We start from the raw sequence: 25978 nt of genomic DNA, 5'->3' as shown, positions 1-25978 counted from the left end.
GCCATATAAGTAGGCGCACCAAGGGTGTGGGCTCTGCTAGGATCCAACCACAAAAGGAAAAGTCTCCAATTTTCTGTAGTAGGATGTGCAAGCATGTGCACACATAGGTGATGATGCAACAACGCGAACTGTTAAGTCTGCCCACACCAGTCAAGATGCAGACCGTACAGGGAAAAGTTCAGTGTGTTGTGTGGCTTGCCAAATTCGAATCTGTGACCAAAGTGCAATGTGAATATCGTCGCGTGTACAATGAACTGCCATCACATAGGAATAACATTAATCACTGGGATAAGCAGTTGAAGGATATCAGGAGTTATTGGACAAACCCCGTTCCGGCAGGCCATCAGTCAGTGACGAGTCTGTAGAGGCTGTACGGGAAGATACCTAAGAAGCCCTAAAAACCATTGTGTGCTCGAGAATTACACCTAAGCAAGACAACAGTTGATAAGGTGTTAAAGAAACATCTATGTATAACAGGTTACAAACTGTAGCTGTTGCATGATATGAAACCGATGGATAGACCCAAACGACTCACGATTACTACAGATATGCTTCATGAGATCGATAATGATAACAGGTTTCTGCAGAAGATTGTGAAGCGATGAGGTGCCATTCCATGTTAGTGGACATGTTCATCACCATAATGTCTGAATATGGGCTGTTGAAAATCCTCGTGCCTACGAGTACGAACGTAACAGCCCTGAAATGAACATGTGGCCTGATGTATAATAAAGTGATAGGACCATTTTTCTTTGCGGAGCAGACTGTGACAGCAGACAACTGTCTTGACATGTTGGAATTGTATTCAGTGCCACAATTTTCCAGAAGGTGTAATCTTTCAACATGACGGCGCTCCTTCGCACTACGCCAACATTGTTCACGAGTTTCTGGACGCAACATTCCCCCAGCGGTCGATAGGCAGGGGTTCTGTCAAGCAATGGCCACCATGATCCCCTATCTGACGCTCTTGGATTTTTACTTGTGGGGTTTATATGAAGCAATGTGTGTCCAGTGAACGTATCAACAACATTAATCATTTAAAACAGATAATCGCAGTCGTTCACTCTTTTACACCAGGTGTCCTTAACCATGAGTGGGAAGAACTTGAGTATTGTTCAGAACAGCGATTCTCTACCTTTTGACTAATGTGTACCATCTAAACAAAATTTGATAACCATTAGTACCACCACTACATTTTACAATGATTATTTTTCAATTTTTGAATAGCAATATTTAAAAAAAAAAAAAAAAAAAAAAAAAAAAAAAAAAAAGGCCTAAAGGGGCGTTTTTTACGTTTTGTGTGTTACCTTTTTTTGTTAAATATCTTGTTCTTCACACTTAAACCATAAAATTTAATTCAACAGCAATATCACAAAATATTTAAAAGAGCATAATCTTTAGAATTTCCGATACAGTCTTGCGTGCTGAAGATAATTTTTTTCCCCATAAAATGCTGCCATTGCTCGTTTTGAAATCGTTGAGTGTGTTAATAAAAAATTTGTTAAAGTGTTATAAAATATGAAATTGATAGTAAAACAAATTCCAAATTAGGGCTTCTAGGTGCCCATATACCTGTGGAGGACTACTTTATTCAAACTATTTATGATGGTTCTATATACCGTTGTTTCATTGCAGTACGAGAAACATACATACATTTATGCAGATTTTTCATTATTAATTACTTTAAATGCAACACAGGACGATAATATTTGGTGGCAATAATTTGAAAAGTGAAACAGACATTTAAGTTTTCAACTCAGAATGCCAAGACAAAGTTAAGGCGTTGTGGGCTAACGCCCTTCGAGCTAGAAAGAAAATCTGAATTCGTGAATCTGAACTGAACAAAGTTCATTATCTCGGTACTCTCATCCATTTGCAATGCGAAATACTCGCTGTGTTTTATTTTTTGAATGTGTCTCTTCTATGGAATTTAACATTTCATGAATTCGTCGACTTACTGTATCAAATGATAGTGGAATATTGTTAAGTTCATTGAATAATGTTAAAAGGATATCCTTAGCTGCTGGTAATATAAGATTTTCTCCAATAGTGTGGGCCTACCCAGTCTTATCAGTTATTAGGCTAACCATGTAACTAGCTTCCAAAGCTTATTCACTTGAAGTAACAAAACCTTTTATTACTTGTCTATTTTTGAACTCCAATAATTTCCTCTTAAAATGTTCTTCAGATTTATCCTTTAAATTGGCATGCTTGGATTTAAGATGTCTTTTAAGAAACGGTTTCATACTTTGATTGGATAATATTTCATCCCAAACAACACATTGAGGTTGAGGGTCCATTTCATCTCCACTCCAAGTAAATCCGAATGATACATAACTTTCATTATATTTTATAGAAACATTTTTTTTTCTTCCTTTTCAATATTCTTAGTGCTAGTCGATTGTCCTGGATCCATCACCTGTGAATCATCACTTTTCCGCTTAGTCACTCTTAGTCATTTTTCCATTTTGAAAATCTAAGTTTTATTATTTTTTCATAAATATTTAAATGCACAATATATTACGAGTTCTTCAAAACCAGATGATGATATTCTCAAATCGTGTAGAAAAGAAGGGAATGCAAAGCAGAAGAACAAAATACAAAGAACAAGAAGACAAAGTACCTGTTGTTAGAGATGGCAAACATAAGTAAAAAATAAATCTCATTGAAAATTGAGCAGTATGGACCCGAAATGGTGAGATAAAGTGCTGACATGCTAATAAATCGATAAATTCTAAGAGAATTAATGAGATACTATTATCTTTTTTATAGGAACTTATCCTTATTTCCTATTAAATACAGCATCCATTTCTATCATTCCTTTTAAAAACATCATTTATGGCCAATTTTGTTATGCCTAAGGCTAAAAGAATGTTTAAGTGAAACATACAACATGAAAGAACCATGAAAACTGTCATGCAGACAGATCGTTCACCTCTTGCTAAAGTTTGTAGGCGGCTATTGACCTTGAGCAAAGCTCAGATCGCATAAATATATGATAGTTGGAGAGAAAACTCAATCAGGATATTGGGGTTTTAATTTTTGAATTTAATAGTTGAAAATACTTTGCTTCTTTGTGTACCACCTATTTTTCTCTTGCGTACCACTGGTTGAGAACCCCGGGTTTAGATGTTTGTAGGGCAACAAATGGAGCCCACATTGAGCTGCACTGAATAGGTATGAAACTTTTAAGTTTTTTAAACTTTTTCATTTGGTGAAGATTTTACATTTCTATCTTGTTTTGTTTCTTTTCTGTGATTGATCAAAAGTGCACCATGACTTTACGGAAGCAGTTTATTGCAAAACAATTTTTTAAAAACGAAATGTAAACATGCCTAGTATTTTTGCATATTAAGCTGCTGAAAAATTATCATTAAAGACATAAAGTAAGAAATTTAGAACTGATTTTTCACAAAGACCAAAAATTGAAATTCATAATTAATAAATTTCAAATAATCCTATAAATGCAGTAAAGAATTTTAAAAATGTTAAACGAAAACTTTTTAAACAAGCAATACCCCAATTCAAATTAAAGAAATTTAAAGAAAACAAACATATATTCATATATATATAAATCAGGAAATTTTGGGTTTTGGCATATTGCTATATTTTATAAGTGTTTATATGCACTCCTGTTTAGTATAGTGGTTAGCAGAACCAACATCATATTCTTTGGCTTGGGTTCAAATGTAATGTCAGATTTTTATAAATGAGTAATGCATGGGCATACTTAAAAGTCTGTTGAGCTAAAAGTTCTTTCAAGATGCTGTAATAGAGATAATGGAACACAATGGATACAGGGATCCTGTCCCTGGAATGTTCTCAAAATAGTGATGGAGGTAAGCAGAGTTGTGTTACCATAGTTAGGTAAAACATTAGCCAATGATGGGCATGTCCTTAGCCCAAATTTATGCCAAAATTTTATGAGCTATGGCTCTATATCTGAGTATGGGGTTAGAAACAGCAATATCAGTGTTCTCATAACCCTCTGGCTGATCATCCCGTGATTTCCACGGGCAACTCAAATGTAGTAAATTTGCTTATCCCACGATTTCTGTGGGCATATGTTTTTCTTCCTTTATTGAGGAGCGCATCCCGTTTAACCATTGAAATAAATTGTATACAGTATTACCGTTTAGTTTTCATTTTGGCTAAGAGATATCGTTAGTTGTCTACTAAATTGCGGCATTTGAAGGCACGTGGTATTAGCACTCAGACTTCACTTTTTACCTCTTTTTTCTTACAGAAATGGTTGCTAGGAAACGTTCAGCGATTATCTTGATTATTTAATTAAATTATTGAATTATTAATTAGATTAATAATTAGATTTATTGAATCTGATGCGAAAACTGTGAAGTTGGACTTTGCCTTGAACCCTGTTTTGAACTCTATCATACTAAACTGCATTTCCAAGGTACTTTTCCCTCAGCGCTTTATATTTTCTTAAATTTTATACATTTTACTTTTTTTATATTTTGCAATAAATAGAAATGAACTGTAATTCGACTAAAATTTATTTTAAGAAAGTTTTTTTTTGGGGGGGTGATAACATCTGAAATAGGTTTTTTGGCAACTTAGTTTCTCATGATAAAAATCTATATAAAAAATATTTTCTAGAAAGAAAAGTGCATTTTTCAATTCTCTAATATATATAGATTTAAAATATGAAAAAAAATACACAATTTTGGAAGCGATTTCAGTCCACAAATTGAGCAGTCAGAGGGTTAATTATTAAAAGCAATAACAAATAATTTATCTCACTTTTTTCAAGTATTTTACATTTAGTGTACATAATATATTGGTATATAATACAGTACAAAGTCCGTAATCCAGACGTCCATTATCCGGAATGATCTATAATCCAGACCTCAAAGCCACAAACTTACGCATGCACATAAAGTGTTTACCCATGCACGCTGCCATTAGTGAAGAAAGTGACAGAGAGGTTATTGAAAATGAAAAAAATTTTGATTGACAAGCAATTAGAGGACTTGAACAGTGAAACTTTGTAACTGATAAATTATGTCTGTTTATAGAATTAAAGAGAAAGTATTAGCACAAAAAATCGAAGCAACTTAAACAACTTGCATTGAAAGGAATGTTTAATAAAGTAAACAAATAAATATTAAGCTTTTTTTTTTTTTTGGTAAATTTTGATACCCTTTAGATCATAATTGCTCTTTATTTCATAAATTATGGTTTCATATTTTTAAATGTATAATTTCTGCATGCCATCTTACCAGATTTAAATTAATGATCTATAATCCGAAAAAACCCCTAATCCGGAATCACCGAAGTCCCGACAAGTCCGGATTACGGACTTTGTACTGTAGTACTTAGTATATTGGTTTATATTTCTAAACTAATTTCTTTACTTGTAGTTTTCAGCTTTCTTAAGTTTTTGTGTTAATTCTTAATTGATTAATAGCCTATTGTGATACTTAAGTAACAAATGCAGCTCAACTCAGACTGCACAAAGAATAAGAATGATTTATGATTGTGCAGAAGAGGAGCACGCTTTTCTTTCCATTTCTTTAGTCATAGTTTTAATTTCTATTTTCAAATTCATAAAAATTATAGCTTCATTTCATGATTCAAATTTAAGATTTTAAAAAAAATTAAGTTTTGCACTACATATTTTGTAAAATTATCGGTCCTTGTGCATTATCAGAGAAGGATTGGCTAACTTTGGCAGTAATGTGATACAATTAATATTTCTTTATTTTGGGGAGAAAATGTTTGGCAGCATAGACCTTATAAGAGATAGACTAACCCAGTGGGTGGGGCCCGCGTCACCGACATGTCGGCAAGAAAGAGTAGGGACTATTTGGTTTACTTTAACACTGAAACCTATGGCGTTTGTATCACATAACTCTTTTTAATTATTAAATGTGATACATTGTATAGTGATGAGATTATGAAAGCTGCAGTTTTTTCCAAATAGGATTTAATATATCTCATTAAAGCACTTTTTACTGCATTTCGCGCATTTTTCTCACGTATAATTCTTGTACAAGCATCTTTACTTTGGTAAAACGGTAAAAACTCTAAGCACAAAATTTATGAACTTAACTTTGCTTAAAGTAAAATTAAATAAGATTGATAGTAGGCGATGCTTTGAAATAAATAAGGTAAACTTAAACAAGATCTGATAATTTTTTAAAAATTTAATGTACATTTTCAGGCAGTGATTTTCCAAACTATAATAACATTACAAAATGATCATATTTATTTGATTATATGATCATTAAATTATTAACGTTAAAGTGGATTAGTTATTTTAATAATTCATAAAATTCGGAGCATAAAATTTTCTGAGCGTAATGAAGGAAAATAAAAAGATAAAATAAAATCTAGAAGCACTCTTTTTTTAAAGTTTTGTGTGTTACCTATATTTATTAAATATCATGTTCTTCGCCCGTAAACCATGTACATTTGAAAACAGCATATCTTTAGAATTTCCGCACTGGAGATAAAACTGTTATTTTCCATACAGGGCTCGCTCTGAACTCGTTGAGTTTGTTAATAAAAAATTTGTTAAAGTTTTACAAAATCTGAAATAGATTAAAACAAATTTGAAATTCGGCCATCCAGATGCATATGTTCGGGTGGAGGATTACTTTATGCAAAATTTGATGGCTCTAGATATTGTCATTTTTGTCACAATGCGAGAAACATACATGTATTCATGCAGATTCTTCATTATTTAATTTCTTTACATATAATACAGGGCGATAATATTTGGTAACAACAATTTGCAAGGAGACTCAGACATTTATAGTAAAACAGCACAAAATGCCGCTTCGAAACTAACTGCCTTTTTAGGCTACCGCCCCTTTGGGCTAATAATTTAAATTAACAGTAAATAAAAAAATCTTATGCAGAACTAAAAACAAATTTAAAAAAATAATCACTATAAAATACAAGCAAAATTAATTATTACGGTTAAATACAATTTTAATATTAGAATTAAATGTATAAAAATTTTTAAGGAGTCAAAAGTGTTTATCACTATGATGTATTATGAAATAAAATTCCTTTATAGAAATTGTGCTATACTGATCTATAATTTTAAATAAGCAGCACAATTTAGAATTTTAAACAAAACTTTCAAAAATTTGTTTTTAAATATTTTAGTATTTTTTACTTATTTACACCAATAAAAAGCATAAAAACTGCAAGAGAAAATTGCTTGTTTGAAATTTTCTATTAGTTCAGATTTAAAATATTATTTTCTAAAAGAAGTAGTTATAAATTTCCTTACAGCATAGGAAAAGCTAAAAAAATATCCAGCCCTGAACGCATGCAATAGCTTTATAATTATTTGAAACACTAATGATGCTCGATAAATATGGTAAATTTTTAAAAATCAATCTCAATTTCAAAAATAAAAATATGTAGAAATTCTAATTTGTGAAATGAGGTGCTATAACCAGCTTTTTCTTGACAATTATACACGCTGCAATAGGCAACCAATGTTAAATTTCTGCAAGTCGTCCCTACTCCTTCGGATGTGATCAAGGTGACAGCTGGCAGGCAACGCCTCGGACGAGGGAGAAAACCCGTTTGGGTTAGTCTATTTCTTATAAGGTCCATGTTTGGCAGTTGCTTCTGAAATGAAGGGTTTTTTACCCTAAGCTACATCTTTCTCTTGCTGCATGAACTTCATTAATTACAGCTTTCGTGGTGGCTTACTGTATGCCTATATTTCTTGTTTCACCATTTTGAAAAGTTCCATACCTACTTTATATTTTGTATATGAAATGTCGATCCAAAAAATTGAATTTGTGATTCACTTTGAAAAGATAAAAAAACCTGTTTTTTTTTTTTTATTTTTTTTTTTTTTAAATTCTGTTTTATAGGCAGTCAGAGTCAGAATAAATGGTTGTTACTTTTTAATAATATCTTTGCTTAAATTTAACAAAGTCATCATTTTTCAATCAGGCACTCTAACAAGAAATATTTCCGTTATTTCCCAGCAATGTTATGCTAAAGTGCCATCATACGACCAATGTAATTTTTACTTTTTGAGAACAGACGTTCATCAAACTCTATGATTAATAAGCATTCGTGACCTCTCTCTCTCTTTTTTTTTTTAAATGACTGCATTATGTAGATGTATGTTTTTGTCAAATAATTAGTCTAGTCTGTAACAGTAGTATCAGCCATGCTGAGTTCATGCATGATTTTATTGATATCACTTTCATCAACTGGCACTAGATGAATCTCATGGCAGTAATAAATGACAATCTACTTGCTTCGAACCAGTTGCTGGCTCGAATTACCACTGTTTTTAAGTCTTTGGAACAGCCATGCACTGTTCAGTTGACGTAAATGGAACTTCATTTCATACAAATTGGAACATTGGTGGTTACTCAGCAATGTATATTACTCTTGTAAAACACTAACATCACCATCATTGTTTGGTAGATCTCATCAAATTATAAGCTCTGAAAAAAAATTCCATTCTTAAAACTGCAGCTTATAGGCATTCTTAAAACGTACAAACTTTATATGGTTGCAGCAGCAATTCAACTGTTCACTTTTTTTTGTGCAGAATTTTGGATTTTTTTTCCCTTTAACTCCTAAGTTTCAACTTATTAAAGTATCTTACAGCCTGTGATCTGTTTCTGTATTCTTTTCAGCTTGCTGAATTATCTATGCCTCTAAATCTTCCTCACACAAGAAAGACAGCCAGTTGGCTAGAAGATACTCCTGGGAAAAAGTAAGTGCTATCATCTTTTTTTGTGTAAATAAGTTTTTACCTATTATATGTATGTTCCTGTTAAGCATATTTAATATGATATTAATAATAAATTCTAAGACCTTAAATTCTGGAGGTAAATTTTAATAAATTCTAAGACCTTAAATTCTTGAGTAATTTGTTTTATGAACGTTCTGTTAATTTTTTCCAGTTGAGTGAGAAGTTTCTTTACTATCAGTGCATGAAGTTTATCTGTCATGTTCAAGTTTCAAAGTGTCAAGTAGTTTAATATCTTGCTAGGTAGAATGCTGAAGTATCTTCTACATGCTTTTATTCATGCTGAGCACTTGATTTAGAATATTAAATTTTATCATCACCAAATACTATGTTTTACTTTTGGAATAAAAAGGTGATTAACACATACAAGATTATGTATTTGTAATGTAAATCTGTTTAAAAATCATCACGTGTTTAGTTATTTTAACTTTAGTTTATGCTGTATTGAGTCTCTTGTAGCTATTAGTGTATTGTACGAGCTTATGCTGTATTGAGTGGCCTATGGGGTTTTTGATGCTGAGTATTAAATGCCACAAAATCCATCAATAAGATCCAAATTTTTTTTTTTTTTGTATTTTTTTTTTGTATTTTTTTTTTTTTGTAAATGATGCAGCAGTAATATAGGAAGCATTTAAAAATGTTTGAAATAAGTCTTTGTTAGCAGAAAAAGATATGCAGATCACATAGTTATTATCTGGAAACTTTTACTTGTACCAAAAGTAGTATTATTTTAACTATTGATTATTTTGACCTTCCTACTTTGTGTGGTTTGAATCGGTCCATTTCTTTCCCATTTTTAACATTGCTTCTTACTCTTGTGTTATGGTAAACTTATTTTATATGATTCTCAGAAGATTTATATGTTTATTCTATAACACTTCAGAGAGGTTGAAATTTTATTACCCACTGAAAAAAATGTTATTTAATCTGCATAATCCAACTAGTCCATATCTTTAAAAGCAGAAATATATGAAAATCAGAGATAATTGTTTCTGGCTTAGCAACATTTTGAATATCTGCCTTAATTTATTTTAGATAAGCTAACTGCAGTAGACTCATTTTTTTGAAACTTTTTATTTGTAATTACTAATGATTTTTAATCGATAATAAAAATATGTACTTTCTAATTATTCACACTTCCATCAGTAAGTTGTGAAAACGTGTTCATGAATCAAAGCAGTAAAATGCCAGAATAGTTATGTGGTAGCCCATGATGTCACCAAAATATATTTATGTGGCAACCAGGTATGTGCATGTAATGTTTTCAGTTATTCCAACACATCGTGGGCGAATGGTGAGGCTATTCCATTACACGTTCTGGCAGATGGTTGACGAAGCTGGGATGATTGAAGCACGGAGAAAAATGACGACTCAGGACTTTTCACTTTAACAGCAAGCATATCTTTATTTTAATTTACAGCAGATGACTTTTTCCAGATGAAGTTAATCAAAGAACTTATTCAGTAATTGAACTATTAGATACGACTGACTTTAAACTTTAATACGTCATAACGTTCTAACAAAGAAAGAGGAGCATAGCGGAAGCGTTAGCAGGACGAAGGCAAGAAGGCATCTGTGTAGGAGAACTTATGACGCAGCATTTATATGAAAGGTTATGTAACAGAGTAGCTTCTAGAAAAATGTAGAAAAACTTATGACGCAGCATTTATATGAGGAGGTTATGTAATAGGTGCGAATATTCTAGAAGGTACTGGGTTAGGGGACGATCCTAAATTGCAGAAAATTAATTAAAGTTCGCAAAGAGCAAAGCCATCGTATTTTTTTTATATTTTACATCTTCCCCCTGTCAAAAGGAAAGGCCGGGGTGAGAAAAGCATTAGTGCAGGAGTAAAGCAAAAGTATGAGAAAAGACATGAAAACATCCAGGACATAGTGTACAAGCTTTAACTATGGCCTACCATAGTTCATGACTTTCTCATATAAAATTTTGACTTTATAGCATGGGAAATTTTGAACATTAAAACTATGAGGTATAAATAAATATACAATATATGACTAATTTTAAAACTATAACATAATAAATATGGAATACTGATAAATAAATAAGTTATAATTACAAAAGTCCTCAATTTTGTTAAAAATGTCCATTTTGTTTTTTGAAAGTCCTTTTCATAAAAAGAGTTCAAATAGAATGAAAATATCTGGTAAAATCTCGAAATGCCAGATAGTCCACAAATATGATGCATGTTGATAGTTCACAAATATGATGCATTTTTTTTGCACTGAATATGTTTTCATAATAATAAGCTTTGATTAGAATACATGTTAAATTTTTCTTCCTTCAGATAAAACTTAGAAAAGAAATAGATTATACAATTTATGAAAAATATATTATGTGCATTTTTTCCTCTCATTGTAGGCAATTAAAGATTGACATATTTTACACTTCAATCAAAATAATATAATTATTCAAAAAACAATTCAATATAAATAATACAATTATACACTAGAACATGAACACTTTGACTTTAAAACTATGACATGCCCTCGCCAACAGATCAGCGTGATTACTTGCTGATGGTTGGGGGGTGCTAGGTACAAATATCAAAAACCCTCCTTTGCCTAATACAAGGTAACTGGTTTTTGGCATTGTACGTTACCTCAAAGTGGTTTTAGAAAAATAAAAGATCATATAAAATCGTAAGACAGATAACTTGTATAATCAAGTTAAAGTCTTTTTTATAATTTTGTAAATTAGAAACAAATATTATCCTACAATAAGAAGAAAATTTTTGCTACAAAATAATTCAAATTATGTGAAAAATATAAAAGATCGGGAGAATAATTAGTCATAATTGGGAAAATAACTTGTCATAGTTAGGGTTTAAGTCTAAATCAGGTATTAAAAGTCATAATCAGGAAAATGTTTAAAAGAGAATTTTGAAAAAAATTAATTTTAATTTTGAACAGAGATAGGAATTCTACTATTTCTGACAGTTAACTTAAACTCACTTGCTGGATTAAAAGGTCTTAATCTAGTTGAATGAACAATTTCTGATTTCTTTTTAGTTAAAGGATTAGGTTTATCTATTTCATAAGTAACTTCAGAATATTGTTTTAAAATTTTATAAGGTACTGGGAATGGAGGAGATAATTTACGTGTATTAGGGTATTGAAATTCTTTATACATTACTAAATCACCAATTTTAAAATTACTAGGTTTAAAATGAATATCATATCTTTCTTTATTTACATTATGATAATCATCAGATCTCTTTTGAGCTATTTTTCTGGCTTCTTCTATTGATGGATACAATTCTTGATTTTGAATTAAGGAATCATAAGGTAATTTTCCATACATTAAATATGATGGAGGAAATTTTGTTACAGAATGAGGGGTATTATTATACTCTTCAGTTACTTGGGGTAATAATTTTGTCCATGCTATATTACCTTGATAAGAATTTAGTTTACATTTTAATCTAGTTATAATAGTTTGATTAACACGTTCAATTTTACCATTAGTTTGGGGTCTATTTGCAGTAGTTAGCAATTGTTTTACATTATGATTCCTTAAAAAGTGCTTAAATTTTGAAGATGTAAAAGCAGCGTTCCTATCACTTAAAATCTTTTTAGGGACCTGAATTTGGAAAATTTGTTTTAAGCAATTTATATAAGTATCTGTAGTTACACTTTTAGAAGCAAAAGTCCAGATATATCTAGTTGCATGATCAATAATTATGTGAATATACTTTTTAGTAGAATTATAATAATTTAAACCACCTACAGTATCAATAGATAATATTTCAAAAGGTTCACTAACTGATGGTAAATTTTGCATTAAACCAAATTTCTTTTGAACCTGTGCTGCCTGCAGAAACGGCTCAGAATCCAGAAATGCCAGCTGCCGCCCTGGAAGGATTTGGGTACATCGTCCAGACCATGCGCGCTTCGATGAAACCAGAAGCAACATTTAATGGAAACTCACCGGTAACCAGTTTTTTGGAAAAATTGGATGACCACTTCATGCTCTACCCCGTGCACGAGTTTCAAAAAGTTACCTTAGCTACCAGCGCTTTGAGGGGCCAAGCGCTTAACTGGTTCAAATGTATCGGCAGAAGTCTCTTGGGTGAAGCAGGAAGTCCCACCTATACTTACGAAAATTTCAAGACTGCCCTACTAAAAGCCTTCCCTGTTGTAAGGGATCGTGCGAAATTAGAAACGGAACTTTTTAGTATATATCAACAAAGAATCGAAAACCTCTCGAGCTTTATTTTAAGAAAAATTCACGTTTTCAAGCTCTTGTATGGAAACTGTCCGGATCCTGAAATAATTCAAGTGATTTTGCCGAGGTTACTACCCCAAGTGCAAGACTTTATTGAATTAAGAAATCCGACTACACTGGAAAAGTTATTTGAGCTAGCAATCCAGTTTGAAAGTAGAAGAACGGCGGACGTCGAAAGAAGACGCCAATATCAACAGCGAAACCAATTTGGTACGCCAAGACTACAGCAAACTCAAGCATACGGCTACGGAGAAAAAGCGAATCAGTGGGCAAGGAAACCCGAGCATTCAAAAACAGCCGGCGAACGTCGACAGTTCAATAGCAACCCAGGAAAAAAGTCTCAAGGCCAGGGGAAAAAGAAGGAAAGCACGGAAAGGAAAAATAATTTAAACTAAAACGGATTTCTGCTGACGAGAGGGTGCGGAAATCCGAAGGCCACGAAAACCCCTCTTCCTACAAGTTAAATACAGTAATGGTGAAAAATTTGACTCTTCCGAAGATTGAAGTCTTGGTGAATAATATCCCGGCCACCGCACTCCTGGATACTGGCACGCAGTGTTCCTGTGTGGCAGAAGTCTTTTTTAGAAAGTATTTTCGCGAATACCGCATATATAATGCGGATAATACGACAGTATTAGCGGCGCAAGGAGAAGAATGTAAGTGCGTAGGTAAAGTACCTTTATATATCCGTATCAAGGACGAACAAGTAAAGGTGATGTTTTTTATAGTAAAGAATTTGCAAGCACATTTAATCCTAGGAATAGACTTTCTTTCAGACACACAAGCTACACTGGATTTTAATGAAGCGTCCCTTAGGCTGACAATGAAACCAGTGCGTGTAGAAAAGGTTGAACCGCCAAGGTTAAATCTTGACCACCTGCCTAATGTCGAGCAAGATAGAATCTGACAAGTGGTAAGTGAATTTGCTTCCTTATTTAGTGATATTCCAGGATTTACTCAGATTACTAACCATAGTATTGACACTGGAGATGCATTGCCAGTTCGTCAAAAACCATACCGGTATGATAAGAATAAGGAAAAAATTATAGAATGGCATATTACCGATATGCTACATAAAAAGATCATAACGCCCATCTCAAGTAGTTATGCTAGCCCGGTGGTTTTATGTAAGAAAAATAATGATTATCCTTTGGAGCATCCAAAAAGGTGGAGATTCGCTATTGATTACCGTAAATTAAATTCCATAACGAAATATCCGGTATATCCGTTGCCGATCATAGAAGAAATTTTAAGGAACCTAAAATCAACCAAATTTATGACGACTTTAGACTTAACGACTGGTTATTTTCAAATAGGGGTGAGGCCTGAGGACGTGCCTAAGACTGCTTTTATAACCAAGTCTGGCACTTATGCATTTTTGCGTATGCCGTTTGGCCTTTCAGGGGCGCCGGCAGCATTTCAGCGATGTATGGACATTGTGTTAAGACCTGTTCTTGGAAAGTCCACATTTATCTATTTAGACAATATCATTATTACTAGTGATAATCTCGACCAACATATACAGGATTTAAGACAGGTGTTTTCTTTATTAAATGAGGCCGGTCTAAAAGTTAATGTCGAAAAGTGCAAATTTGCAGCCCCTGAATTAAAATATTTAGGTTACAAAATATCTCAAAAAGGGATTGAGACAGATGAATCAAAAATAATCGCTGTACAAAAGTATCCGACTCCAAACACGGCAAAGAAGCTCTCTTCTTTTCTAGGACTTTGTTCATATTATAGGTCCTTTATATCATGCGGCGGTAACTAGATTGTACTCAGGAAAAAATTTATCCCCAAGGTTAAATAAGATGGGCACTCAAGCTGCAAGAATATAATCTGGTAATCAAGCATACCCCCGGAAAGGAAAATATCGTAGCAGATGCCCTATCACGAATTAAATTAGACGAACAGGGTAATACCGTAAAAGTTGCAATGCTTACAGCGTGTACAATAAATTCCCGAGAAACTGTAATAACCGAACTGGGTAAGGATCCTGTGTTTGGAAGTATTTATGAGTATTTGAAGGATCCTGAAACTTTTAGCCACCAAGATATTGTGGCGATAAGAAATAGGGCGGCCCATTACGAACTAATAGATGGTCTATTATTTTATACAAAAACTACGAATTCCAACAACGAATTTCGACCTGTTATCCCAGCTAGTCTTAGATTAAATATCCTGCATGAGCTCCATGACAGCCCTTTAGCTTCTCATGCTGGTATTCGAAAAACTATCCAACGCGTACGCGAGGCAGTCTACTTTCCTGAACTGCAAAAGTTAACAAGGGCGTATGTCCAGTCCTGCCCAACATGTCAAGCCGTTAATTATATTAATTTCCGCCCGGCCGGGTTTCTAAATAGTATTAAATCCGAATTTCCAAATGAAATAATTGGCATCGATTTATTGGGCCCTTTCCCAAAAAGTCACTTAAACAAAAGTCGCTATCTCCTTGTTATGGTTGATCATTTTAGTAAATGGACCGAAATTGTTCCCTTAAAACGAGCCTCCGCGAAATTAGTTACCGATTCTATTTTAAATAAATATATTTCAAAATACGGGGCGCCCCTAAAAGTTATATCGGATAATGGTCCTCAATTTGTAAGTAATATATTTGAAGACATATGCCAAAAACTGGGCATATGTCATTTAAAAATGGTCCCGTATCGGCCGCAATCAAATATAGCGGAACGGGTCAACAGAAATATAGTGAAAATTATCCGGAGTTATGTAAAAATTTTCATAAAAGCTGGGATAACTATGTCAATGAATTTGCTTTCGCCCTTAGGACCGCAAAACATGATACAACGGGAAAAACTCCTGCTGAGTTATTTCTAGGCAGAAAGATTATAACACCGTTAGAGAAATTATTTTATGTACAACAAAGAGCCCCAGAATTTAAAATGGGTGATATAGAAAAACTAATTAAGGAGGCAAAGAAGAATACTGAAGTAGCACAGAGAAAACAAAAATTGTATTATGACTTGAAACGACGGGGAGTAACTTATAAAGTAGGGGATGAAGTACTAAAAATTAAGCATTCACTTTCTTCAGCACCAGAAGATAAAACTGCCAAATTTTTTCCACGATTTGAAGGACCATATGTTATAGAAAAAATAACTCACGCTGTTGTAGTGTTAAAGGCCAGAAATGGTGAAACCTGTTCCGCAAATATTGATCAAATTAAGCCCTACTTCGATCGTAATAAAATGCAAATCTTTTCAGATCTTTTGCAGGATCCGGCACGGCAGACACCGCAGGTACAAGTTCCAGAGGTGGGAAAACAACAAGTACAAGGGCAAGCCAATGAGAGACAGAAGCAAGTGAAAAGAAAATTGCCCCGCGGAAAAATTGAAGGTAAAAAGAAAAAGAAGCCGTTCCACCGTCCAGAAAACAGAGTTCACGAACACCCCCAGAATGAAGAAGGGAGAAGGACGACGTATGTGAAGAGGACCAGGAGAAATGACGGCAACTATAACCTGGCTTTAAAACGGAAGATCGACTCATCCGACAGAACTCTCCGCAGCAAAAGTCGCCGAACTGCGGAAGGGCCATCAGCGCCGGAGGAAAAAGTACAAGAAAAATTTGAACGGCCAACAACGAGGTCCAAGCAGGATCACGACAGAAGATTCCCGGCTCCACCAAGACCAGCTGCCTTGAAACGGCCAAGACCACAAGCAGAGGAGAAAAGGAAGGTGTTCAAGGGTGGCCGTACTGGTGAAAAACGGAAGCTTCCAGAGGAAAGCACTGAAGGGCGAGCCCGTACAAGAAGGAGGATAAACCAGGCTAATATCTGCAGTACCTTTAAAGACTGGGCCCAGAAAAGGATGTCCGAATATTACAAAGATAAGTAAAATTTTATGTTACTTTGCAAACTTAAGTTAATCTTTCATTCTTACTGCAAGTGGCAGATTTCAAGAAGTTTTACCTCATGCGAGGTCTACCTTTATCGCCAAAAGGGCGAGAAATGAGTTGTGACCGATTTTCGTATTATGTTTTTAAATTACTCGTGCGTAAAACTAAAGTTGATGTATAATAGCGTTGTTTAAAGACTTAAATATTGTAAAAAGTTATTGTATAAATTTTATTTAAAACATTCTAGCAAGAAAGAAGTTTTAGTCTGAAAGACTTTTTGAAATGTAGTATTATTTCAATGTAGAAAGAATTGGCACTTGCTTTGAAAAGAATAGAAGTTAACAATGTACTACTAATGTATGTTTTCAAATGTGTAAAATTAACGGCATGTTGATATGTTCTTATATACATGTGAACTGTTATTTTAAATGTTAAGAAATACCGTGATATGGTAAAAGTGAAAGTAATGTTAAAAATTTGTTATTCGTGTGACTGTAAAGATTAAATCATGGCGAATATGTGGTAAAGGTTGAATGATGTAGTTAGGCTCTCTGACGCTACACTTTAGAGTTAGCCACTTTTAGAATAGTACCTCAGGGTTTAGAGTTGAAAGTAGGGTGTGTTAAGAGGTCTCGTTATGTTGAATTTTAACACGTTAGTGTTTTGATTGTAGGAGGAAGTGTGGCACACGTAGACAGAAACACATTCGTGTTTGGTGTTCTGTTACAACACATGTCAGAGAGCAAGGGGAGAGATAATTAAAATAGTCATGAATGAAATAAGAATGTTAAGAGAAGTATATTCTATATGTTATTTGCAATGTCATTGTGTAACATTTCATTAAACTAGTTGTCCTTCCAGATCTCTGGAAGGAACCAGATTTGAATAAAGCTCCTGTTTAGATGCAGTATAGATGAAAAAAAAGATTGTTGTATATCCTGGGAGCTGCTATTATAACAAATTTCTTTCTTTTAAATTTTCTAGTTTCTAGCAAAGTTATAATTGTAAAAGGTTGGCCTCGCGTTAGATTCTAGAGCTAAAAGTTTTCAACAAGGTCGTTTTAGACCTCAGTTTCAAACTAATTAACTCTGGCGGGAAGTATGTAAGGATCTTAAGTTTTACTAACGTTTATTTTATTTTAAATCTTTACTATCACTTCTTATTTTCTACTTCCGGCCAGAATTATAAGCGTTAAGGATTTTATGCAAAGTTTGTCTGGCGAACGCCAAGTATTTAAGTGTGGCCTTTTTGCCAAGCGAGAGAGAGGAAGCAGTAAGTCAACGCAGGCCGCTTGCTTACCTTAGAAGTTACGCAGTTGCTGTTCGCCTTCCAGGCCAGAGGTTTTAATCCTCTTGATAAATTAAACGTATTGTAGTGTTCACAGTCTCTGTGCTACATACGCTTCCTGTTATTATAAGGCCAATCTTCCACGTGTATTATTCTAAAGTTAAATTAGAGTTTAGTTTTATTTTTATACTTTTTTACGTTAGACCCCGAGTGGAGGGTCATTGTATTCCGAAGTACGGAAGTCATTGTCTATAGAGAAAAATAAAGGGTTTTGTATACCCTTCGTCTGTATCCTGTCTACTTACTACAATTAGTGAACATAGCTTTAGTAAGCTCTCTGTTCCTAGTCAGGTCCTTGTATGTTCCCGAAGAAGGTTAGAAGAAACATTGAACCTGATATCACAATTTTGTACAATCCCTGTTTTTAATAGTTAAGACATCATTCATTTTCCTATACATGAATATATATTACAAACATTATCTAAATTTTAATATTCTTTTATTTCTTCTAATGATAATAAATTAACTTGCAATCTTAAATGTTGACACATAGGATTTCTAGAGAGCATGTCAGCTTCAACATTAGTAGATCCTTTTTTATATTTTATATCAAAATCATATATAGATAATTTTAAAGACCACCTAAATAGACGACCTGTAGGGTGTTTTATATTTTTAAGCCAAACTAAAGCAGCATGATTAGTACGTACAGTAAAATGGTTACCATGTAAGTAATAATAAAATTTATCAATTGCATCAATAATAGATAAACATTCCAGCTCAGTAATGGCATAATTTTATTCATAAGATCTTAATTTTCTAGAATGAAAAGCAATTGGATGTAAACTACCATCAGGATGTTCTTGTTTTAAAACAGCACCAACAGCTTCTTTGGACGCATCAACAAATACATGACAGGGATATTTAGGATTAAACAAAGTTAAAATAGGTCTAGAAATCAATGCATCTTTTAATTTTTGAAAAGCTTTTTGACATTCATCAGTTCAATTATAAGGAGTATCTTTCTTAAGTAAATTAGTTAATGAGGCTCTAATTTTAGCATAATTTTGAATAAATTTATGATAAACATTAATACTTCCTAAAAATCTTTGTAATCCTTTGATATTTTTAGGGGGTTGCAATTTCTTAATAACCTCTATATTTGCATTACTGGGCTGGTAATTACCTGCTTGAATTTCATATCCTAGAAAATTTATTTTTTCTTTAGCAAAATTACATTTAGATTGTCTTAATTTTATATTCTCTTTCTCACATATATCAAATATTATTTTAAGATGATTTAAATGTTCACCAAAATTTTGAGAGAATACTATAATATCATCAAAATAATTTAAAGCAAATTGAATCTGATATTTGTTTAAAATTTGTCTAACAGCTCGTTGGAAAACAGCTGGGGAAATTTTTCCAACCAAAAGGTAATCTAGTAAACTCATACAGTTGAAAATTTGTAGTAAATGCCAATTTTTCAGTATCCTTTTCATTTAATTTTATATGCCAATAGCCTGATGCCAAATCCAATGTAGAAAAGATTTTTGCATTTGTTAATTAATCTAAAACAGCATCAATTCTAGGAATAGGTTCAGAATCAGTTTTAGTAATTTGGTTAAGCTTCCTGAAATCAATACACAATCTGCTTCTGGACTGCTCGTCTCGCTTATAAGCTAAAGTTACAGGAGCAGCATAAGGACTATAAGAAGGTTTAAAAATTCCAGCTTTTAGCAATTCATCTGTTTGTTTTTTAATTTCACTATTATCTTTAGGAGATGCTCTATGTGGTCTATAGGCTATTGGTAATTCAGAAGTTAATATAACTCTGGGAGGTTCAACACTTATACAACCAACATCATATTTATTTTTTGCAAATATATGATTATAATCATTCAACAATTTCTGTAATTTACTATCAGAATTTTTGCTATTTTCAAAATAATTACCACAATTTTTAGTACTAAGATCATTTTTACATACAAAATTTTCGCTGTTATCAAAATATTTACTAGATTGTTCAGCACTGATGTCATTTTTACATACATAATTATTTTGGAAAAACTTGTCTACTTTAACATTTTTACTTACCTGTTTTCCAAGCTGATACACTTCATACTTATAAAAATTCAATTGTAATTTAAATAATGAAACACATGGTGATGAAAACAATAAATTATTCAAATTTGAATCTACTACATAAAATATCACATTATTTTCTATTTTACCTACTTTACACTTTACTTTGATTATTTTCTCTCTATGAACTTGACTAGATATTGAAAATATTTTATCATGGGATTTCACTGAAATTTCTCTAAATTTATCACCAATTTTGTTAAAAATTTTTAACGGTAAAACGTTAATTTGCGATCCCGTATCAATAATACTGGGAATTTTTTCCTGTCCAATTTGGACATTCACTTTAAAGTAATATCATTTTTTAACTTCTCTTTTTAGGAACCGTGTTAGAGTTAATAGCAGGTAATTGTGGATATCGAATTGGCCGATACACATACTGTAGAGGTCGGTATTGCACTTGTTGATAATTAAAAGGTCTCATACTATGAAAACTTTGATAAGGAGTGGCTTGCACTGGTCTGGGATAATAGCACCTCGGAACAGTTTGTCTTGGAGAAACAAATTGGTAATTACTATTTCCTAGACCATCCAACGGCATCTGAACTGGAAACAGTTTCCTAGCAAGAGTAATCCAGTCTTTCGGTGTGTCTATTTTTTGCACTGTTAACAGCATTCTTTGAGACTCAGGAAGTCCTTCCGTAAGTGCTTCCACCATTGTGGAATCTGTTAGTTTCAAGCTGGCTCCTAATTTCAACTTATTATGAAAATAAACATCAATATTATTAAATTTCTCGTATTTTAAAGACACAAAATCACTAAAAGTAACAGATTCCGATGTTGTGAAGTATGTCTCGAAAATATCCTTGATGTTGTTCCAGTCTTTATCTAAACAATCACGTAAATAGAGGGCTAAAGCCTCTCCTCTAATACACTCTGAGAAAACAAATTTCTTTTCCTTTTCTGGAATGTTCTTTGTGGCACATTTCTCTTCAAACAATAGAAGATATTTGTCTATTGGAAAATTTGTACATGTGCCGTCAAAAATAGGGAATTGAAATTTCACTGTATCCACAATAGCTACGGATTCTTGCTTATCAGTTGACATTTTTGCCGTTTTTGAGCGTGTTAGCATTCCAATCACAAAATCTTGAATTTAAGAGTTCGCATACACATCAATTTGAACACTAAAATCAATCACTTTAGAAGCACTTGATAAAACGCATAACTTTGGAGACGAGGGAAAGCACTTAATAATCGCCGGAAAAGAAGCAAAAGCATCAGATGATCACACACTGTCCTTGACCCACTGTTGAATTTAGAAGCGCGTTAGAAATAAATCCAGGAGCTTTTTTCCAACGTAGAGGAAATATCCTACCGACTAATTAATAACTGTAATGTTTTCAGTTATTCCAACACATCGTGGGCGAATGGTGAGGCTATTCCATTACACGTTCTGGCAGATGGTTGACGAAGCTGGGATGATTGAAGCATGGAGAAAAATGACGACTCAGGACTTTTCACTTTAACAGCAAGCATATCTTTATTTTAATTTACAGCAGATGTAACTTTTTCCAGATGAATTTAATCAAAGAACTTATTCAGTAATTGAACTATTAGATACGACTGACTTTAAACTTTAATACGTCATAACGTTCTAACAAAGAAAGAGGAGCACAGCGGAAGCGTTAGCAGGACGAAGGCGAGAAGACATCTGTGTAGGAGAACTTATGACGCAGCATTTATATGAAAGGTTATGTAACAGAGTAGCTTCTAGAAAAATGTAGAAAAACTTACGACGCAGCATTCATATGAAGAGGTTATGTAATAGGTGCGAATATTCTAGAAGGTACTGGGTTAGGGGACGATCCTGAATTGCAGAAAATTAATTAAAGGTTGCTGGTTCGCAAAGAGCAAAGCCATCATATTTTTTTTTTATATTTTACTTGTGTAACATATGTTTTGGCCTGTGGGCAGTGTTGAAGTTGTGCAGATGTCAAATTCATGCAATTATCTGATTGCCTTTTTAAGCAAAAATAGATCGCTGTGTACACGGGAAGAACAACAGTGCAAAATAATAGTAATAATCAGGATTTTTTGAAAAAAGTATTTCTTCCTTTTTAAATTTTATTTGCTCCTGTGTAAAATTCTTATTTCACCACTATTTTGAAAATGGCTGTTGCCTTTCATGTATATGCTTGATGAAAAATTAGTCACCAACTAGTTCATGAATGTTCTCAAAAGTCACCGACGAGTTTGCAACCTTTCAGTAGGGGTGTGGATAATCAGAAGCAATTGAAAATATTAAACCAGAAAAAAGGCTGTTCCTTTCCGTGATTAATGTTCAATTAAATGATATTTAACATCAAATGCAAAACTAACATGAAGATTAAGTTATGCAGTTGATATGTCAAACTAGCTTAGTGTACTGAAGAGCTGAGTTATAACTGGGAAGGTATAGTAGTATAATACTAGGAGGGCATTGGAGAAGTCAGAGAAGAGATGGTGTATTATCCTTAGCATAAACTATTGAAAACATTATATGGAATTTCATAGTTGGTAAACTTTGATGGAATTCAGCTGGAAAAAAAAATCATTTATTCCTTTTGAATTTCAATTAATCATTTACAATAGAAAGCTGTTTGCGTTATTTTAATAAGCTTTTATTTAGTTCACTCATGGTATTTTTCGTTGTGGTCAAAAGTTTAATTTTTCCAAAATTGTATTTAATTTTTTTAAATTTAATATATAATGAACAAACTAAAAATGTCAGAATTTGACCATTTGCACCTTCAGATAGAGCAGAAAAAAGTCTTTTAAATGTAATCTGTATGAAATTTTTAACTTATTTTCTGAAAGTTTGGCAAATTTATGAAAATTGTTTGACTTTTTGATTTAAAATTTCAGCATCTAATATAAATATCAGTTATAAAGTTTTGAAATATCCAGGTTATAAAAGCTCTTTGCTCTCTTTTAAAGCTAGAATTATAAAAAAAATATTAAATGAGTGCTTTTACTTACACTTTTTTAAAAAAAAAAAATATGTTGCAGGCTGAAGCAGAAGGGAGAAAAAATTGATTTTTTTAGCCATTCCTTGGAAATAAGCTTTGAAGGTTTTGATGTCGCACGATTCTTATTACTTCTGCTCAAATTTCTTTGCATTTACTATTGATCTTATTTTCTTAATGTAAAAAACAACAGAGTTTAAGGATTGATTAGCATTGAAAATTGCTTGCAATGAAATTTACTGTACTGGTTTTAATTTTTTCCATTTCATCAATTTTTTTTAATGTTTTTTTTCCATCATTTCATTTGGCCAATTACTTCTAAAATAGCTTTGAAGGTTTTTTTTTTTTTTTTTTTTAAATCCTGAGCTACAACTTTTTTGCTACTACATGAATTTTGCAAAGTATGATTTCAAATATGTCTTCTTGTACTTTGGCATTTCTTGTCCCACCATTTTGAAGAATTCCATGCATGCTTGACATTTTGTGTACTAATTACAGAATGTGGATAGACAAATTGTGGTTCACTTTGAAAAGCGTAAAACCAATTTTCTGGAATTTGTGTTTTATGTGGCCAGGCATTAGAATAAATGGTTGTTCCTTTCTTGATTATATTTAACAGAACTGTGGCTTTTTGCCTGAGCTCTGTAATAAGAGGGTATCTTTAATTTCCCATCAAATACTGCCAAAAATTCATTGAGGGGTAGAATGCTGCTGTTATTTTTTCTTCTCAAGAACTAGCTTTCATCAAACTCTATGATTAAGACTTCATGACTTTTTTATTTTAATGACTCTGCATCTTGTAGATGTATATTTTATTGAAATAATTGTTCCATAGTAGTAATGGTACTGTTAGCCATGCTGAGTTCTTCCATGTAACATTTTATTGATGCAGTTTCCCTAGACCAGTAGCAGTTGAATCTGATGTTAGTAACAGATGACAATCTGCTTTGTTATAAATCTAATTGTTTCATATCATGGTATTAAAATGAAATTTGCATCCTTGTTAGCCTCATCATGAAACAAACAAATTCGTACTTTGTAGCTTTTGATATTTGTTAAGCGTCAAGGAATGAATTTCATAGCAGTGCAGAATTTATTCAAGCTTTCTGTTCAGAAATCTCCAGGCAGATTCCATAAGTGACTGTATCTGTAAGTTCATAAATTGTTAAGTAATGTTTTTTTATGAATGACGTTTTAAATACCTGCTGTTTCTTTATGTTTAATTAACTTGAAGCTCACGCTCTTCAAATGAAATTTAATTGGTCTTGTAACAAGATCTTCCATTCAAAAGCTGTTGTGCAGTTTAAAAAATCACTACCATGAGCTTTAGGAAGCATTTCAAGAGCTTTATAGCAGATTTCTTAAGCTTTGTACAAAACATGATGCAGGCATATTGCTTAATTTTGCTGTCTGTTGCTAAAATGCAAACAAAAAATCAAATTGAAAGTTGTATAAAAAGTTGTGTTTTAATACCTCATTCCTCATATAGGAGGTTTACCAAATTATGAAATGTATCCTACTTTAGCTCTTTTATTGAACAAGGCAAGCTGCAAGAATAACCATTAGGGAACTCACTCTATGAACTCTATTGATTGCATGAGCAGCAATAAATACTGCTATTTGTCTGCATGTCCATCATTCTTTTATGAAAATAAGCTATTCAGGCATTACACAAAAGAACTTGGAAAGCTGCTTACCAGTATGTGCTTTAGCACATTTTATGTGGGTAACAAAGAATTTGCCAATATCTATAAAGAAAAAATTGCAAGTTATGAAAGATGAAGCTTCTGCAAATTCCAGTACGATATGATGTGATGGATGTAAAGAATGCAGTCTGAAGAAAGTGCAGTAGGTGCTGCTTTAATGTGATTGCAGTTAAGTTATCATTTGCATATTGTTATCAGTTTGCTAAAGTTCCACCCATTTGTATACAAAACATAAGAAATGGATCGGTTATTATGATTGACAATTCAGTTAATGCAAACTAAAATAGAATAATTTTTTGAAAATAAAATTGCAAATAAACGATAAATTTGCCATATAAGGTCAAGTTAGATTATAAAAAATGCTGTATGACAAAGAAATGTTGTCAGGTGAGGGGTTAGGTTGTCAAACATCCTGGTGTCAATTTCAGTCAACCATTTAAAATTGGGCAAAATAGGAATCTTAATGATATAGGTTCTGAGTTACTGTTGATTTTGAGGGCAATTGGAAGCAAGTCTTTCTTAAATAACTAGAAAAATTCTCCAGAAAAGATTTTTTTTTTCTTTTCCTTAAAAAAAAAAAAATTATCCTGGAAACATCTATGATAAAGTAAGGTTGCTTTTTTAAATAATTTAAAATTTTACATTGGTATTTTCTCTTCCAATGAGGGATGCCTTCTGAATGTTAAGATTAGGGTTACAGCATCAGTCAAATAATTTCTACAGAAGTTGTGAATACTTCATAAATGAACTTTTGCATTATAGACATTATGAACAGGTCATTAAAGTGCTGTGAAAATACTTATTTACATATTTTTGATATTTTTATATTAAATTTAATTACTATTTTTGAGGATATTTTTCTCATTATTTAATGTTAGCATTCTCTTAATGTTATCAAGGTAAAAATATATTTCAGGGTGCCCTTTGGCAAAAATTGGCGAGCAAGGTACAATTTCAAAATGGCCGCTACACAAAACCAAAATAACAAGTCAAAGAATTGCACAGATTCGGTGTCCATGTACACATCGAT

At 32.7% G+C, this 25978-nt stretch overlaps 1 protein-coding gene across 4 annotated transcripts in view; it reads left to right on the top strand.

The window, feature by feature from the left end:
* The window catches only part of IFT43 (intraflagellar transport 43), a 95462-nt gene that overhangs the window by 30752 nt on the left and 38732 nt on the right, over positions 1 to 25978 (top strand). For all 4 annotated transcript variants that reach the window (XM_085810062.1, XM_085810061.1, XM_085810060.1 and 1 more), the window contains exon 4: positions 8646 to 8725. In XM_085810062.1, coding sequence (XP_085666188.1) covers positions 8646 to 8725 — 80 coding nt within the window. The remainder of the gene's footprint in view (positions 1 to 8645; positions 8726 to 25978) is intronic.

Source organism: Stegodyphus dumicola, chromosome X2 (genome assembly GCF_044657685.1).
Source record: "Stegodyphus dumicola isolate Sdum_Otavi_A_Nest chromosome X2, ASM4465768v1".
Lineage (NCBI taxonomy): Eukaryota > Metazoa > Arthropoda > Arachnida > Araneae > Eresidae > Stegodyphus > Stegodyphus dumicola.
Note: the sequence above shows the minus strand (reverse complement) of the source record. Positions and strands in the feature narration are given on the sequence as shown.